Genomic DNA, 17,663 nt, shown 5'->3' on the forward strand with positions numbered 1-17,663 from the left:
CAGGAAGCTGTCCTTGATCTCCCCAGTTCCTACTGTTCCCCTCCGCATTACCTACATATTTGCTAGTGTCTCCCTGACAGAATTTAATGAAGCTCCTTAAGGAAAAAGATCTTCACTTTTGCCTTTGTCTCCAAGACTTAACAGAATCAGACCCAGTAAGTGTTTATTACATGCATATTCAATGACTGTTTAGAGATAGAGTAGGCATGATGTTTACTACATTAGAAATTAAAATGTCTGGGGGGCAACTGGGTAGCTCAGTGGATTGAGAGTCAGACCTAGAGACGGGAGGTTCTAGGTTCAAATCCAGCCTCAGACACTTCCCAGCTGTGTGACCCTGGGCAAGTCACTTGACCCCCATTGCCTACCCTTACCACTCTTCCACCAAGGAGCCAATACACAGAAGTTAAAGGTTTAAAAAAAAGAGAGAAATTAAAATGTCTTGGCATTATACTGAAAATAGCTTTGCCTTCACAAGACTCTGGTAAGGAACCACTGGAATTTATTGAAAAAATGTTTGGAACAGGCATAGCTAAGTACATGACTTATTTGCTTGACTTAGACTCTACTCTTTGAAGTCAAGTTCTATTTCTTCATAACCTTCATAGTGCCTAAAAACGGCTTGCTGATAATGTGTATGTTCTTTCTGATATTGGTGCCTGAGTTAATAGCCATTCTGTCTTTTGTAGTCTGCTACCCCCCAAATCACTTCACAGTTTGTTCACTTACCTGGCCAACAAGTCAATCAGCTCTAATTTGGACATCCCATCAGGAAGCAGTCGAGGAATAGCAGCCACACAGGTTCTGAAAAGGTCAATTTTTGGCTTTCTCTCTCCCCTGAAAATAGAAAACATTGTTTAAGCATTACTAAAAAAGTTCTGAAAAATTTAAAAAGGTGAACCTATCTCTCCCTACATATAGTTATATGGAATCACAAAATTTTAAAGATAGATATGTTATGAACTGATGCAGAGTGAAATAAGCAGAACCAAGAGAACATTATATATAGTAACAGCACATTGTGGAATGATCAACTGTGAAAGACAGCTACTTTCAGCAATACAAAGATCCAGGACAATTCTGAGGGACTTATGACAAAGAATGACATCCACCTCTGTTGGAGACAGAATACAGATCAAAGCACATGATTTTTCACTGTACTTTATTTGGATTTTTATTTGGGAGTTTTGGCTTTATGTGGTTATTTGCTTACAAAAATGAACAATATGGAAATGTTTTGCATGATAATACATTATAATCCAGATTGAATTGCTTGCCAGCTCTGGGAAGGAGGAGAGACAGAAAGGAGAGGGACAATTTGGATCATATACATTTCTTTGCAAAAAAAAAATCTAAAAAAATTTAAGATAAATATTTAGAGACCATTTAATCCGAGTCACTCATTTTTCAGATTAGAAAATTGAGACTTGGAGAAGGTAAGTTCTGGTCAAGGTCACACAACTAGTTAGTAGCAGAGATGGGGCAAGAACCCAGGGCTCCTTTGAGTCTAGGATTAAATCTACTATAATTATTTTCTAAATATAAACATCTGGACTGATCTGATCTAAGAGATATTTAGAAAGTTTAAATGAAAGATACAGTAGTGGATTTGAGGAGAAAATGTTTATGAACCAGAATGCTGACATTAGTATTACAGAATTATAGGATGCTAGAGCTAGAAGGGACTGGAGAATCATTGAGTTAAATTCTCTTATATATTTATATTTTTATATCGTATAGATGAGAAAAACCAAGTTAGAGTAAGGAAAGTAATTAATCAAGGTCACATAGGTGGTAAGTGGCAATATCAGGGTTAGAATCAAGGTAATATGATGGCAAATCCAAAAATTTTTCTATTAAACTTCATCTATCATTCTTAAATTATTTGTCATTCATTTTGTAGGTTCAGGGGGCCCAATATTTATTGGCTACATTGAAAATATGAGAGCCAGCATGGAACAGTGGATAGAAAGCTGGACTGGGAACTAGAAAGATCTAGGTTAAAATTATATCTCTCATGCATACTGTCTGTTTAACCCTGGGCAAGTCTTAATCATTTAGAGTTCTAAGTAACTTTTGAAGAATACGAGTTTTAAGAGATATTGCTGACCTACTTTAATTGAGGAAGTCTCTTCATTTGGGAGTTCCCTATACCAAACAAATAATAGGTCTAGGTCTTATCCTTATTTCCATATTGAAAAGATCACCAAACTCAAATAGAAGTGTGAAGATATTATCAGTTAGGATTACACTGTATTCAATCCCAAAGACAAAATTAAAAAATAGAGCATTAACTACATTTAACTACAACCTGCTCCAATAGGCAACTGAAGGTATCTCTAAGAGGCTTATCCTTTTTTCTACTTATTCCAAGGGAACACAATGGACCTAACACAAAAAATGTGCTCTACCACCTAACCCTGTCTAAAAAATGGGCACCACCATCACATAGTGCGTGATATTTCTGACTTTTGAAATTATACAGACTGGATGGATTTCTATAGAAATATTTCAATCACTTTGCTAAGAACGTGCAGGATGTACACAGGGCATGCCCAGCTAGAGTATCCTGTCTATTATTTATACTGTGTAGAAATAGCAAGGAGTTTCATGACAAATTGCTTTGACTTTTCATGTTTAAATAATTTGTTTGACTTTCTGTCGCTTACTCAATAATTTTATAGAAAAATCAAATTAATTAGAAATGTTTTAAAATAATTTACTTGGTGAAAGGCTATGATAATATATATATATATATATACATATATATGTATATATATATATATATATAAATTCTAATGACATTCACCTGATAAAGATTGTTGGATTGATTCAAAGTTAATGCTCTCTTGGGAAAAAGACAGTATTAAGAATGCTAAACAACTTAGAAGCCTATTGCTCTTTTTTTTTTGGTCATAATTTTCTTGCTATATTTATTTTTCTATTAAAGAAGCATTTCCCACCTCCCCATATCTCCCACCTAACCTCATTTTAAAAAATGAAACATTTATAAAAAATAAATATTGTCAAAATGCACAAATTCTTGCTTTGGCTACGTGTCTCATTATGCATCTTGTGTCTATCACCTCTCTGGTTGAAGGCAGAAAGCATGAGTAGCCATTCCCTCCTGAAATAGTAACTACATCAAACACAGAAATATACTAAACAGAGCACATTCTCATTACAATCAGACAGACATTTTGCAATTTGTTTGTTTGTTTTCTTTCTTTTCCTTCCTTCCTTCCTTCCTTCCTTCCTTCCTTCCTTCCTTCCTTCCTTCCTTCCTTCCTTCCTTCCTTCCTTCCTTCCTTTCATTCTTTCTTTCTTAATTTCTTTCTTCTGACCCTTACCTTCTGTCTTAGAATCAATATTAAATATCAGTTCCAAGTCAGAATAATGGTAAAGGATAGGCAACTGGGATTAAGTGACTTGACCAGGGTCATGTATCTGGGTATTATCTGAAGTCAAATTTCATCCCAGGACCTCCTATCTCTAGGGCTGGTTCTCTATCCAATTGAGCCACCTAGCTGCCCCTTGTAATGTTTCTTAAGATGGTTTTTGGCTGTATGGAGTTTTTCTTAACATGTATTTAAAAGGTTATTTACTTGAATAGAGAATTTTTAATGCAAAAAAATTAAAATGCAAGTACTATGTCGGTTGAATAGCACAGAATATTCTAGTCTTTTTTTTTTAAACAGACCTTTCTCATGAGTTCTATATGACTCCTAAGGAAGAGCATGTATGAAATTTCTTCCAATTTCCATGTAATGACTTTAAATCAAACTTTCATCTAGATACAGAGAAATGGGAACCTGTTGATCTGTCCTTGTTCTTTGCTTGTATATAGTTTTAAAAAAAGCCTCCCAAGATTTCTTACCAGATGTTTCAAACAGCTGGGATTAGTTTTAGAGCTGTCTGGAAACAGCTGACCTTGGCTGGCTTAAAGTAGAAAATGAACTCTGAGAGACTGATAAAGCATTGCCTGAATTAAAAACTTTAATTAGTTCATGATTTCCTCTTTAATTTTTCTTTTTGGGAAGCATTAAGAACCATGAGCAACCTTTAACTAAGAAACATTATTAACAGATATAAAATTATTTATTAACATTTTTATTATTGCTGTTATCTTTGGCTAGCTCAAATGTCTAACAATAGCATCACTCATAAAAGGAGTAAACAATGGAGAAGTATGCACATTTAATTTTCAAATTCATCTCTAGTGGAGGAGGGACTGGGAAAGTTGCAGACACAACTGCAAATCTCAATTCCACTGATTTTTGGTTTTATGGAGTCTGTTAAGTTAGGAAGACCTAATCATTTGCACAACCTAGTAGGCAACTAATAACATTTGTTGATTTGAATTGAGAGAGCTCCATTTTTACTAACTATATTTAATCTTATGGTTTTGCATAATATCAGACTATTTTAAATGGCTTGTCCAATTTCCATTTTATTTTAGGAAAGGCAGAATTAAAATTTCATATGGTATCCCATTTTCCCTCTCCACAATGCACTGTGTGTTTATTTTTTATTTATCCTATATTTCCTTTTCTGTGAACATTTTATTTCCTTTGCATTTGTATATCCAGTATCTAAGCAATGCCTGGAAAATAACAGGTGATTAATAAATGCTTATTAAATTGATTTGATTGATTGATTCTATCATGGAAGAAATGAATTTCTATGGCCTAAAACATTTATCACTTGGTGGTAGCCAACCCGATGGACAGATGGACAGACAGTAGCAGATATCTCCAAACTTATTCTGGCCTTCAGGGGAGGGACATTCAATCTGCTGTTTGGCTTACACTTGAAGCTCTTCCACTTTGGTAAGCCTGCCAGAGCTTAGATTCCATGGGGATTATCTTTAATAACTCAGGGTCACTTTTTATACACAGAGATGACAAAGTAGGGTTCTATTTACTACCCAAATTAATTATTCACACATAGAAGGTATACCTACCTATTTTTAGCTTAACCTCATTCAGGAGTTTTAAAATCTATTTTCGTCCTTGATCATCACTTATGATATCTACTAGTCATGTATTTTACTTATTTTTAGTCAGTCATTAAATAAATATTAAATACATAGTAAGCAACAGGGACACAAAAAAAGCCAAAAGACAGTCTCTGCTCTCAAGGAGTTTATAGTCTAATGGGGGAGACAATAGTCAAATGGTTATGTACAAATTAAATAAATAAACATACAGATACATGCATGCATAATACATATATACACGAATTGTGTGTATTTATATATATGACAAATTAGAAAGAATTAACAGAGAGAAGGCACCAAAATTAAGGGGGATTGTGAAAGGCTTCTTATGGAAAATGAGATTTTAACTGAGATGGGGAAATCTAGGAGAGAGTGTAGTGTCAGAGAGAGAGAGAATCTAGACATGGGGACTAGGACTGATATATCTTGGACTTGGAGTCAGAGGAATCTGTGTTCAAATCCCACTTAGACCCTTGTTATCAGGGTAAGCTGTTTACTTTTCATTTTTATCAAATCTAGAATAGGATAATACTAGTTCCCACACTCATGGGGGGGTTAGTATGAAGACCGAATGAGACATAAATAAGGTGCTTTGCAAGGCACAAAGTGCTGTGTAAATGTGAGCTTCTATTATTGGATTATTAACATCATTAAAAGAAATACTTAGAGGAAATATCACTCCCAAATAACCATTCTCAAATGGCAGAAATATAAAATACACAGACACACATAAAACAAGAAGAATTTTATAAACCAGAAAATCTTTAATCTTTAAGCCATTTGGGAGTGATTACCTGGGGGTGGTCATTTCCTCAAAGTATTTCTTTTAATGATGTTAATAATAATTATTACTTATAACATATATCACATATATATGTGGGTATGTGTGTATATGAATATACGCACACACAAAGATATATCACGAGTCTAGAATTATTTCCATTTGATCCAAGAACATGGAAGAATGAAATAATTTCAGTTAGAAACTTTTCAATGTCACTACCAGGCAGTGGTAAATTGAGAACCAACCTGCTGAATGATGTACTGATTCAGGAAGATCTGGGTCTGTCCCCAGGCAGACTATGAAAGTCATCCTACAGCAAGGTGTGCCCCATATCATCCCATTCCAGTTGCTGGAGCTGATCATGGATATGCTGCACTCGGTGTTAATTCCAGCATGAGGAATGGAACATGATTACATGATGAGGGAAACAGCTGCTTACATTTGTAGGATTTTGAGTCCCAGCTGCCAGTTTTGATTCTTTTGCAGCAGTCACACAAACCTCTTAAAATGACCCTAAATGCGCTTTCAAATATATAAGAATGTAGAACTATAGCTTAATCTTCTTGTCCTTTTTTGGGGGGGGGAGAGAAGGGTTGTTTTTACCTTTCTTTGGATCTCTTAGCACAGAGTCTGACACATAGGAGGGGCTTAATAAATGCTGGATGACTGACGTTTTTGGTTAAAGATAATTAAGATGTACAAATTGCAGGATAGTTTCTTTACGTTGTTTAGTCATTTCAGTCCTGCTCAACTCTTCATCATCCCCCTTTGGGTTGTTGTTGTTGGTTTTTTTTTGGGGGGGGCAATGATACTAGAGTGACTTGCCATTTTCCTTCTCCAGCACATTTTATATATAAAGAAACTGAGGCAAAAAAGGAGGATTAAGTGATGTATGCAGTCACACTGCTATTAAGTGCCTGAGGTCAAATCTGAATTCAGGTCTTCCTGATTCCGAGCTTGGCACTGAATCCATCCCACCTACCTAGTTGCCCTTAATTTTTCTCTTGCAAATTCCACTTATTTATCTGGATCCTTAGATTTTGGCTAAGAAAATGATCCTAGGGCAACATACTGAGACAATCAGAATATCTGATTTCTTTTTTATCTCAGCTTTCTTATAAACTAGTATTATAAATAATGACCAACACTGATAAGAGTGCTTTAAGGTATGCACAAGTGCTTTAAAGCACTTTAAGAATATCATTTCAGTTGATCCTCACAACAATCCTGGGAGGTAGGGGATCTTATTATCCCCTTTTACAGACGAAGAAATTGAGGCAAATGAAGATTAAGTGATTTGCCCAGGGTCATGTTTTGACTCTAGGTCCAATGCTTTACTTACTGTCCAAAGTATCTATTAAGAGACAGCTGGTTTAATTAGAAGTGCTGAGTGGAGTTCAACTACTTCTGCTTAGTACAAGGGGCATATTTTCATGATGCTAAATACTGGGAAGAGCTGAAGGCAAGATTTATAAGGTTGTGCTTTCTGGGAATTGGTAACATTCCACACGATAAAAGTACATGGGCCTGAGGTAGAGCTTGGCAGCCAACTACCCTTGCTCAACATCCCTTTTCTGAAACAAATGTGCACTGGTTCATTCGCTCTGGGATGTCTGCCTACTTTTCTCTGGACTGAGATGTGATTAAGAAAGAGTGGCTAGTCTAGTGCTTAATCTGTGCCTATTCCACCAAGTAGTTGAATCTCTGGGTTTATCCTAATTTTTGTAGTTGGCCATAACATAAATGTTGGGTATTAATTTTTTTTTATTTTTACAATTTTAGTTGCAATAAACTAAAATGAAATGATGTGTCATATAAATATATAACTCAGCATAAACTGAGTATAAGTCGAAATTCTCAATCACTCAAAAGTTAGTCCTTATTAACACTTACGTGATCATGTCTTCTGGCTCTTTGTTTAACATCTGGACATTTGTCAACATCATACATCTTCCCACTTCTTTATCAAGGTGTCTTAAAATGTTGTCTACAGCTTTTCGTACTTGAGAGTAATATAAGGACATACCTAAAAAAAATAGCCATTGTAACTGCATTTTTGACTACATACATTTTATCATGGAATTCAGATATATAGAGGGAAAGTTTCCCACTGGAAATTTATAAGAAGTCAGAAAATTGTGTGTATTATATGCCATAAACACTGCTTGCTCCAATTTTAAATGTGGGTTCTTGTCTGATATTTTAAAAAAATCACATTATTACTGGTTAAACAAATACATTATAAATCTTATCCTTCATAATATCATAATATTAGAAAAAGCTTCATAATATCAACTATTTAACGGTCAGGGTAGGATTATGTGAATAGAATAGAGAAAAAAGGCTTTGAGGCACAACATAATTTAAAGTTAGGAAAGGAAGAATTAAACTAATATTCTAGATATTCCTATAGCCTGGAAAGACTATGGTTTTATGGATTACTATTAAATATGGAATTAATGTCCTTTAGTGGAACACAAATAGGGATAGCATGTAATAGACATCCTATAAAAAATGGAATTGAAAAGCCTGCAACTCATGGAAATCATTGCCAATGTAAGTCACTTGTCTTGTTTTAGCTTAACCTTTTTGTTTTATCATACCTCTGAATAATACAATTATGGATGATTATTTTAATACAGGAAGTTTCTTTCTTTGCTTCTTTCCTATCTTTTTAGGCCATAAACAATGCATTTGCCATAGCAATTATTATGACAAATTTCTTATTAAATTTCTAAATTCTAGGGCTTGATAGGAAGGAAATATCAATGCAAATAAGTTCAACATATTTAATATACTTTTGGTAAATAAAAATAAATTCTGCTGAGAAAACTTTTGGTAAAGAAAAAACTCAGAAGGCAACTTGACTCAAGCTAGGATTTAGGATAATTAAAGCATAATTTGGACAGTTTGCTCTAGGACAACAACAAGAAAGAAATGAACTATAAAATAATTTTTTTTTTGCTGTTGGACTATTTCATAAACAGGATTATCTCCTAAAGCACACAGATGTCTTGGCACATTACTGCAGAATTTGGATTATCAATATTAAAAGATTGGAAAGACCAAAGATAAAAACTCAACATTTTGAAGCCAAAATATTCATCCAGTAAGTGCCAAGAAGATTAAAAGAAATCTAATAAAGCACAGCATGAATTAATCAAAAGACTGGATGACAAGATTTCTCATTAATTAGTTTCATAAAACCATTTAAAAATAAGTTTTACTAAAGAAAAGAATATCTTAGTCATTCAAAAAGCTCAAGAAGGTTAAAATCTAAAGCATGTGTATCACTCACCTATCATCTTAGCCTCTTCTTCAGTTAGAGTTTTACTCAAGTAAGTTTTCTTCACTCTTAAAGTGTTTCCTGAAGGGAGGACAGCTCCTGTTACTGGCATGGGAGGTTCACCATCTTTCTGTTGTAAACTGTCAGCTATTACCAAGAAGGCCCTCAAACCTATATTCATCCTCTGCAGGAGAAAAAAAAAGGAAGGGTGAAAAATTAAGAATTTTAATATTTTCATGGAAATAAAACAAAAATATTTCAGAGAAATGGTTATAAACATGAACATGTAGCATAACACGATATCAACTACAGTATATATAAACATAATGAAATTATGAATAAATACCCATAAAACACTCTAATGTACAAAATACTCAGGGTATGGTCTGAATTTGATTATGAGGGTCAATATGGGATAAGAACAGTAAAAGAAATAATGGTGAACACATCCACACAAAACAATCAATCTCAAATTTAATATAGAAAAAGTAAAAATCTGACAGTGCTAAAAGCTCTGAAAAATATGAAATTCCACATGGGGTTGGTACAATTCGTATAAACATTGGTTTAACCAGACCAATGATTTCCAAGTGCTCTATTGACCAATGGCCCATGGAAGTTGCCTTCTATGAGCTGACTTTTAAAGATTAGGCTGTGCCCAGCAATCATCTGTTAACTTTTTTGAACAACTTTTACCAATTTGTTAAAAGATAGCTCTTTTTTGGGAGTGTGTGAGGAGAAATATATTTGAGAAAAAAAGATATTTGTAAAAAATAAGAAAAGAAATAGTTATAATTAGCAACAAAATGTGTATCCAAACACTTTTTAAAATTCTATTTTCTCAGCTTTTGTATAACAAGTTTAATAAATTTACTTATTTGTTATGTTTTTTTGGGAGAGGGATACTTCCTTTGATTCAACCTAAAGTTTCCTCCTTGAAGATGACATTGGTTCTAATCTATAATTTCCTATTCCTGTCAATCATTATAGACTGACCATCTTCCTCCACAGACTGCTTTCTAGATTGAAATACTACTTTATTCAAGTATATTTATCATTTATTGTACAAAGGTACAATATTTTCATATTTAATTGCATTTAATAACACAATTTAATATTGTACAAAAATCTTATTATTTTTAGTTGTGCTTTACTGAATCTTTTCTAGTTCTAGGTTTTAAAGTACCACAAATAGAATTATACAGAGCATTCTGAACAAGGAGACATGATGCATAATGCCATTATCAACACAATGAGTAAAATGGAAAGGGTTGGTGAATGTAGCCAACTCTCAATTATGCACAAATGAATTACCCAATTTGTAGATTATCCAAAGGCTTCCTTGCCTTTGCTGCTGGGCTAGGTTCTGTCCATTTACAACAGGGGTGAGATAAGATAAGTTTTGAGTGCAAGAACAGAGGTGGTAGAGTATGCGAATATGTGTTTGTTGGGGATGGAGAAAAAGGAGGAGAGGAAAGATGTGAATATGTGTAAGTTGGGGATGGAGAGAGGAGAGGAAAGACATTTTAAGTTTCATTTAAATTGAATTCATAAATTGTCTACAGAAAAATGCCAAAATTTCTAGCATGAGATATACTTCTTTTCTCCTTAATGTTCAGTTTGCTGCGGCATTGTTCTGAATGGCAAGAATATTTTATATAGGCTTATAAATTTTTAAAGTTATCTGCAAGGATGATTTTGCCATTTCTTCCAGTGCTCCACATTATTTATGGGCAAAGCAAAAGTAAGAGGCACCAAGTATCAGAAACCTCCCCAAAGGCAAGGGCAAAATCCTGTTATTACAGGATATATCAGAAGATTTTTAGGTATTTAGTGAAAAAATATTGTCGATGTCCATATAAAAATCACTCTCTAATCTTTCCCTAAAATGCATGGCACACATGGAATTGAGTGCAAGATAATCACTGAGAAATTACCTTAGCTTTTGTCTCATTCCTTAATCAGCCTCATTCTGTTTATTTTTCTATACAAATACATTCACTCACGCCTTGCTTCAAAGTTTCTATAATAAGGTGTATGAAAATTGCTTTAAAATTATTCCATAAAATGTTTTACATGATTGCACATGTAAAATCTATATCAGATTGCTTACTATCTGAGGTGGGGGAATGGGAGGTAATCTGGAACTGAAAATAAAAAAAAAGGAATGTTAAAAATTGCTTTGGTACGTAAGTGAGAAAAAAATACATATGGTAAGAATTGTAGACACAGACTATCAGTTCAAGCCTCAATTCTAAGCCCTTTTCTAGCTGAATGAGCAGCTAGTTTATGACAAATGTAGTCACTTAACTCTCCTGAGCCTCAGATTTCTACATTGGAGGATTGTCATAAGGATGAAATGAGTGAATGTATGCACAATCTTTACTATATTGTAGAGTGTTATTGAAATGTAATTTATCCCTTTTTTTAGGAGAAGGCTCAGTCCTAAAGCTCAGAAGTTCTTTTGTCCTTAATATTCCTAACAGTTCTGGAAACCAGGACTGCCACCTCTGATAGTGGTTCAGCCTGAGCACCCAGGAAGCAGAATGACACAAGAGGTGCCTATCTTTTGGTAAATGTTATCAGAGCTTGTCTGGTTTCTTCAGTGACTGAGCAGAGAGGAGACTCTCAGTGAATAGTTATTGGTTGAGTGATTGACAGCTGGGGACAATTCTTAGACTTAAGAGTGGTGGCAGCAACAGGAGTAGCTGCGAATTGACATGTTTTATTTGATGGAAAGAGTTGAGAGTTTGGGGATGTCTTGAGGTTGCTGGGGTGGTCACTCCTTTTACTCCAGCAGACAGAAACCTCAATTGCTAAGCTTCCTTGGTGATCACCAGATGTGTTCCTAACTACAAATGAGGTAACATGCTCTTATACAAAGAACTAAGAGTTGGGCTAAGAGTTATGGTTCATCTGCATTCCAGTCCTGTTTTGTCACTAACTTCCTATATGATCTTGGGCAAGTCATTGCTCTCTCAAGGACATTCAGTTTGTTCATGTATAAAATAAAAGGATGAACTTTATCTCTAAGATCCCTTCCAGACCTAGGGCAAGGGCTTTTAACCTCAAGTGCAGAGAGATATTTCAAGAAATCTATAAAAACAGATGGGGGGAAAAATCTACAGCTTTATTTTTGCTAACATCTAACTAAAATAGAGCATTTCCTTCAATTCTGAGTTTCAAAAAATTCTGAAAAAGGGTCCATAGGCTTCACCAAATTGCCAAAGAGTCTATGAAACCTCAAAATGGTTAAGAACCCTGGTTCTGAGATTTACAATTCTATGGTTCTTCAATGATGTCTGAGTCTTATTTCAAGGATTGAAAATACTCACTGGAATCCAATTTCACAAAAGCAAATGTTGATAATCAAAATGTATCAAAGGTTTTCTCTTTCAAAATAAGTTTATAGTAGATGATGATTCAGTGAAATAAGCATTGGGTTGGAAGTCAGAGGACTTGGATTTGAATCATGGCTCTGCTGTTTACTACTTAGTGACCATGGGCTTAGGAGGCATTACCTCCATTGTAAAATGAAGAGGTTGAATTAATTTTTTCTTAATTCTCTTCTACTCCAAATCCATGCTTTTTTGGAGGGCAGGACTAAATATATATGGTATCCTAAAGTCTTATTAGTGTATTAATTTTCAATAGCTTAAAACTATGCTAAGATTTTTTTTAGATACCTTGTATAGACAAAGAGCACAGAGGCATTTTGAAATTCAAAATTTCTTCATCCAAACTTTTACTTTGGAAATGTCAGAACACCACACTGTTTATTCAAATAACATGATATTTGACAGAAACCCATTTCTTATGTTTTAGAAAAGATTTCCCTCCTCAAGCTCAATCCCTCATAGTAAAATTTCTCTGTCAGGATAAAATAAACAGCCAATAGAAAATTTATGAAAAGCATCATACCTCTGGATTGAGACTGAAAGCTTTTGCTGGCTTTCCAACACAAAGGAAGTCAAAAATAATTTCTTTCATTGCAAAATCTAAACGTTCCTATAGAAGAAACAAAAATTCAAAACAGGATTATTAGTTACAAATTCAACATGAAATTGCTCTGTTTTCTTTTTTTGCAAAAGATGCTCTTTTACTTGTTTTACTAACGCCTTTTATTCTTATAGCCATCATATTTATTTCTGTATATGTCCCCTCCCCTTCTCTTATAATAAAGTTTTTTGAAATAAAAAGTTCAGTAATAATAATAAGGAATACATCTACAATGCCTGACAATTTATGTCTTATTTCATACCCATAGTCCCTGACCTCTCTAGTGAAAGGAGAAACTGTGCAATTTATCACTGTAGGCTGCAAAATTTTAGCTTTCACTAAATAGCTAGTAAGATATGACCAGGTGGTTAGAACCGTACTTCAGAAACTCACTATCTTCATGGGATGACATGTTTTTGTCTTTCTCTGTCTCTTCAATTGGCATCCTATACTAGTGGGCAGTGAGCTAACTTTGAAGCCAAGAAGATTTGGGTTTGGGTCCAGCCTCTGACACATGCTGAGTGTGTGACCCTGGGCCAGTTACTTAACCTCTCTGGGACATAGGAAACTCTCAGGACTACAGGTCGTAAGAATGGGGCCATTTTACATTGTAGAGGAGCGCTTCCTTTTCAGAGAATTCCTTATACCAATGAAATCACAATTCAAGTGGCTATTCCCTAGTTTTCTCAAAATGGCTACTGTCCAATGAAAAGCAATTTATGCAAAACTTTATTTGAATAAGAGAATACCCTGAGGAAAGAGAATATATATATATATCTGAACTTTTGGTAAAATGACTGTTTTTGCTTTTAAGTGGTTTTTCTGACTGATGCCTTAGATATTTTTCAAAAATGCAATTAAGTTCAATAGCAGAGAATGACTAATAATAAAAAGAACTTAAAAATGTGGTATCTGAGCTTATTCAAACTCCTAACTTGGGTTACTTCTAGTGGCAGCCTTGGTATTTTCCTATATAAAATGCAATGTTTCTCCCTGTCACTATTTTTGGAACTATTATTAGAAATTGCAAATTTTCACTGCTCTCCAACATTTAGAATGCTGTGGCTCTTCCTACAACCAAAGTTGCAAGGAGTGACTCAGATTCAGTAAGCAGGAGCTATTTAAAGAGAATATTTATATTTTAACACTAATATTCTAAGGAAGCAAGGAAATAGGTTAATTTCTTTTAATCCTTTCCTTTTCCTTTTCCTTTTCCTTTCCCTTATCCTTCCCTTCCCTTCCCTTCTCTTTCCTGCCTGTGACACAAGTTGACTATATGATCCTTGGCAAGTCACAACTTTATTTCAGCTCTAAGATAGAAGAGAGGCAACGGTTAGGCAAACAGGGTTGAGTGACTTGCCCAAGGTCACAGAGCTAGGAAGTGTCTGAGGCAAGATCTGAACCCAGTCCTCCTAATTCCAGACCTGGAGTTCTATCTACTGTGACATCTAGCTGCCCCCGATTTGAATATACTTCTGGATATCTAACTGACACCTTGAAATCAACCTATCTGAATCAAGACTCTTACGTGTTGTCACAAAAATCCACTCTTGAGTTTGTAGTAAGATAAACTGAGTTTGAATCCTTATTGTTTACTTATTACATGCGTGATCTTAGGCAAGTAAGTCAGTTAATTTCTTTGGGCCTCATCTGGCTCATCAATAAAAGCAGGAGGTTCAAGAAAATAATTTTTTGGTCATTTAATTGGGGTGGTATTGATATTAGGGAAAAATTAGGGAAGGATGTCTAGCAGTACTAGATTAAAACTATATTATGAAACAGTCGGGGGCAGCTGGGTAGCTCAGTGGATTGAGAGTCAGGCCTAGAGATGGGAGGTCCTAGGTTCAAATTTGGCCTCATACACTTCCCAGCTGTGTGACCCTGGGCAAGTCACTTGACCCCCATTGCCCACCCTTATCACTCTTCCACCAAGGAGCCAATACACAGAAGTTAAGGGTTTAAAAAAAAAGAAACAGTCATTATCCAAACTATTTTGTACTGGCTAAGCAATAGAAAAGTAGATCAGCAATAAAATAAAATAAATTAAGGAGGTTCCCTTCCAATTCTAAAGCCTGTCATCTTTGGCTTGCTTTTCTTTCCTGTCTCCCACTTCCAAACTTTTGCTGGGTCATAGAATTATAGAATTTCAGAAAAGGAAGATACTTTGGAAGTCATCTAGTCCACTTCACCCTGGGAAAGTAATTTTCTCTACAAGATAATAGACAAGAGATGGATCATCTACCCAGCCTGGGTTCAATGGCTTTCAATTAGTATTGCACTAAGGCTTTTGGGATACTCTATAGACAAATAGCATATAGACATTTTGAAATTCAAAATATGTTCATCCAAACTTTCATTCTGGAAATATGCCAGAATGTTGGTAGGCATGAAGACCTCCAGTGATAGGGAAGACACTGTTTCCTAAAATGGCTCAACTTAATGCTTACATGGTTTTGATGGCTGTCAAGGTTTTTCTTACCTTTAGCCTTTTTGGCTATCCTACCTATTGCCCCTAGTTCTGTCTTTTGGGACCAAATAGAAATCTAATCTATCCTTCCTGTGGCAATATTTCAAATATTTGAAGGTAGCTACCATGTCTAAGTCCTTCAACTGATTCTCATGTGGAATACTCTCAAGGCTCTTTACTGTTCTAATCACCCTTCTATGGATGCTCTACTGTGCCGCTATTTTAACTGTAGGTAGGTGGAAGGGTGGATAAGAATGCCAGGCCTGGAGTCAAAAGACCTTAGTTCAAATCTGACCTCTTGATATACTTACTAGCTATGTGACCCTGGGCAAGTCACTTACTCGCTGTCTGCCTCAGTTTTCTCAACTGTAGAGTGGGCATAAAAATAGCACCTACCTCCCAGAATTGGGAGGATCCCAAATGAGATATAATTGTAAAGCACTTAGTGCAGTGCCTGGCACATACTTAATGAATGCTTGTTCCCTTCCCTTCCCAACTTTGCTCTCCAAAAATGTGCTGTTTCTTAAAATGGTTCAACTTAATGCTCAGGATGTCAGATATGGTTTGATCAGGGCAGAGTTTGGTAGTATTCTTACTTTCCTAGTCAGTGATGTTATTTCTTTTCTAAGGCAGCCAGAGGTCACACTCATTTTTTTTGTCATATTACTCTGTAGACTCATCTTGAGTTTTTAGCCCATAGCCCCCCTCCCCCCCAGATCTTTTTGGGACAATATTACCTATCCACATTTCTCAAATTTTATACTTGCAAAACTAATGTTTTTAAGCCCAGTTTGAAAACCTTACATTTATCTCTATTAACTTTTGTATTAGAGTCAGCCCAATTCTTCAGTTTGTTAACATTTTCTTACATGTTTACTCTGTTAATCAGAATCTCCTTCTTCAAGCTTTGAGCCATCTGCAAATTTGATATAAACTCAACTAGATTTTTATATTAGTTATTGATGAAAAAAAAGGCAAAGAATACAAGGCGGAGCACAGATCACCAGGCCAGTCTATTAAAGACCACTTTCCAAGCTGACAACATACCATGAACAATTCAACCAGTTCTGAATCTCCCCCAACTTTATTACCATGTAGCCTATGTTTCACTAGCTTTCACCTGAGAATGAACTGAGTGACTTTTATCAAGTATTTTGCTAAAATCTAGACAAATATTATCTAGAGCATTTTCCTGATCAACTAGTCCAGTAGGCTTGTCAAACAGGAAATGAGATCACTATCCTTTCTCCTATGGTCATGCCTTTCATTTCTGTATGTTGGCTAACCATCTCATTAAGATGTTACAGGATTTTCTCGGAGATTGAAGCCAAGCTCATTGGCCAACTGTCTGAAAGCTCAACTCTTTCTTTTTGTGAAAATTCAGATAATTTCCATTTTCTAATCCTGTGGCATTTTTATGCTCATCTCACAGGATTTTGAAATGGAGGGGACCTGCAACATTCTTATTTTATAGCAGGAGAACCCAGATTCCACAGAGATGAAGTGATTTCCCCAAAGTCACAGAGACAGTTATCAACAAAGCTGAGATCTTCCTCCAGTAGAATATGAGCTGTTTGAGGTAGGGACTTTTTCATTTTTGTTTTTGTATTCCTGTTGTCTGGCACCTAGTAGATGTTCTGGAATGACTGGTTGGTAGTATTATAGTTTCTCAGGCACACAACTTTACTACATACCATATAATTCACAAGTACATGTACTAGATTTTACTCCTCTTTATATCTTCCAAGAACACAGAATATAGTGAGTCCACAGGAACTATTTGTTATTTTCTGGAGACATGATTTGACTCTTCCAGAATAGTCCGATAACTCTAGGCTAGCTAATTCTAAGGTATAATTTTTATTTTTGATTTTCCTTCATCTGTGTATTTCTTAAGAAAGTGAGAAGTTCCCTAACTGGCCCTGAATAGCAGCATGATGCAAAGGGTTCTTTTGTTACCTGGGCAATGAACTGGATGATTTTTACAAAGATGTTCAGAGGCATGTCTCTGGGTACTACACCACGGGATCCTTTGGGGAAAAGTGTTGTGATGATGGTTATAAGTCGGCTAAAAGATAAGGAAAAAACAAAGCACAAGAGAGAAAACAAGCATTGTTGGCTGAGCTCA

General features: G+C 35.2%; 1 protein-coding gene across 1 annotated transcript in view; it reads right to left on the reverse strand.

Moving 5' to 3' along the window:
* The window catches only part of FRY (FRY microtubule binding protein), a 322,040-nt gene that overhangs the window by 153,687 nt on the left and 150,690 nt on the right, over positions 1-17,663 (reverse strand). Inside the window, exons 13-17 of the mRNA XM_044668276.1 lie at positions 17,495-17,603; positions 12,991-13,077; positions 9,082-9,253; positions 7,677-7,809; positions 730-837 (exon numbers count right to left, since the gene is read on the reverse strand). Of these exons, the coding sequence (XP_044524211.1) occupies positions 730-837; positions 7,677-7,809; positions 9,082-9,253; positions 12,991-13,077; positions 17,495-17,603 (609 nt within the window). The remainder of the gene's footprint in view (positions 1-729; positions 838-7,676; positions 7,810-9,081; positions 9,254-12,990; positions 13,078-17,494; positions 17,604-17,663) is intronic.

Source organism: Gracilinanus agilis, chromosome 3 (genome assembly GCF_016433145.1).
Source record: "Gracilinanus agilis isolate LMUSP501 chromosome 3, AgileGrace, whole genome shotgun sequence".
Taxonomy (NCBI): domain Eukaryota; kingdom Metazoa; phylum Chordata; class Mammalia; order Didelphimorphia; family Didelphidae; genus Gracilinanus; species Gracilinanus agilis.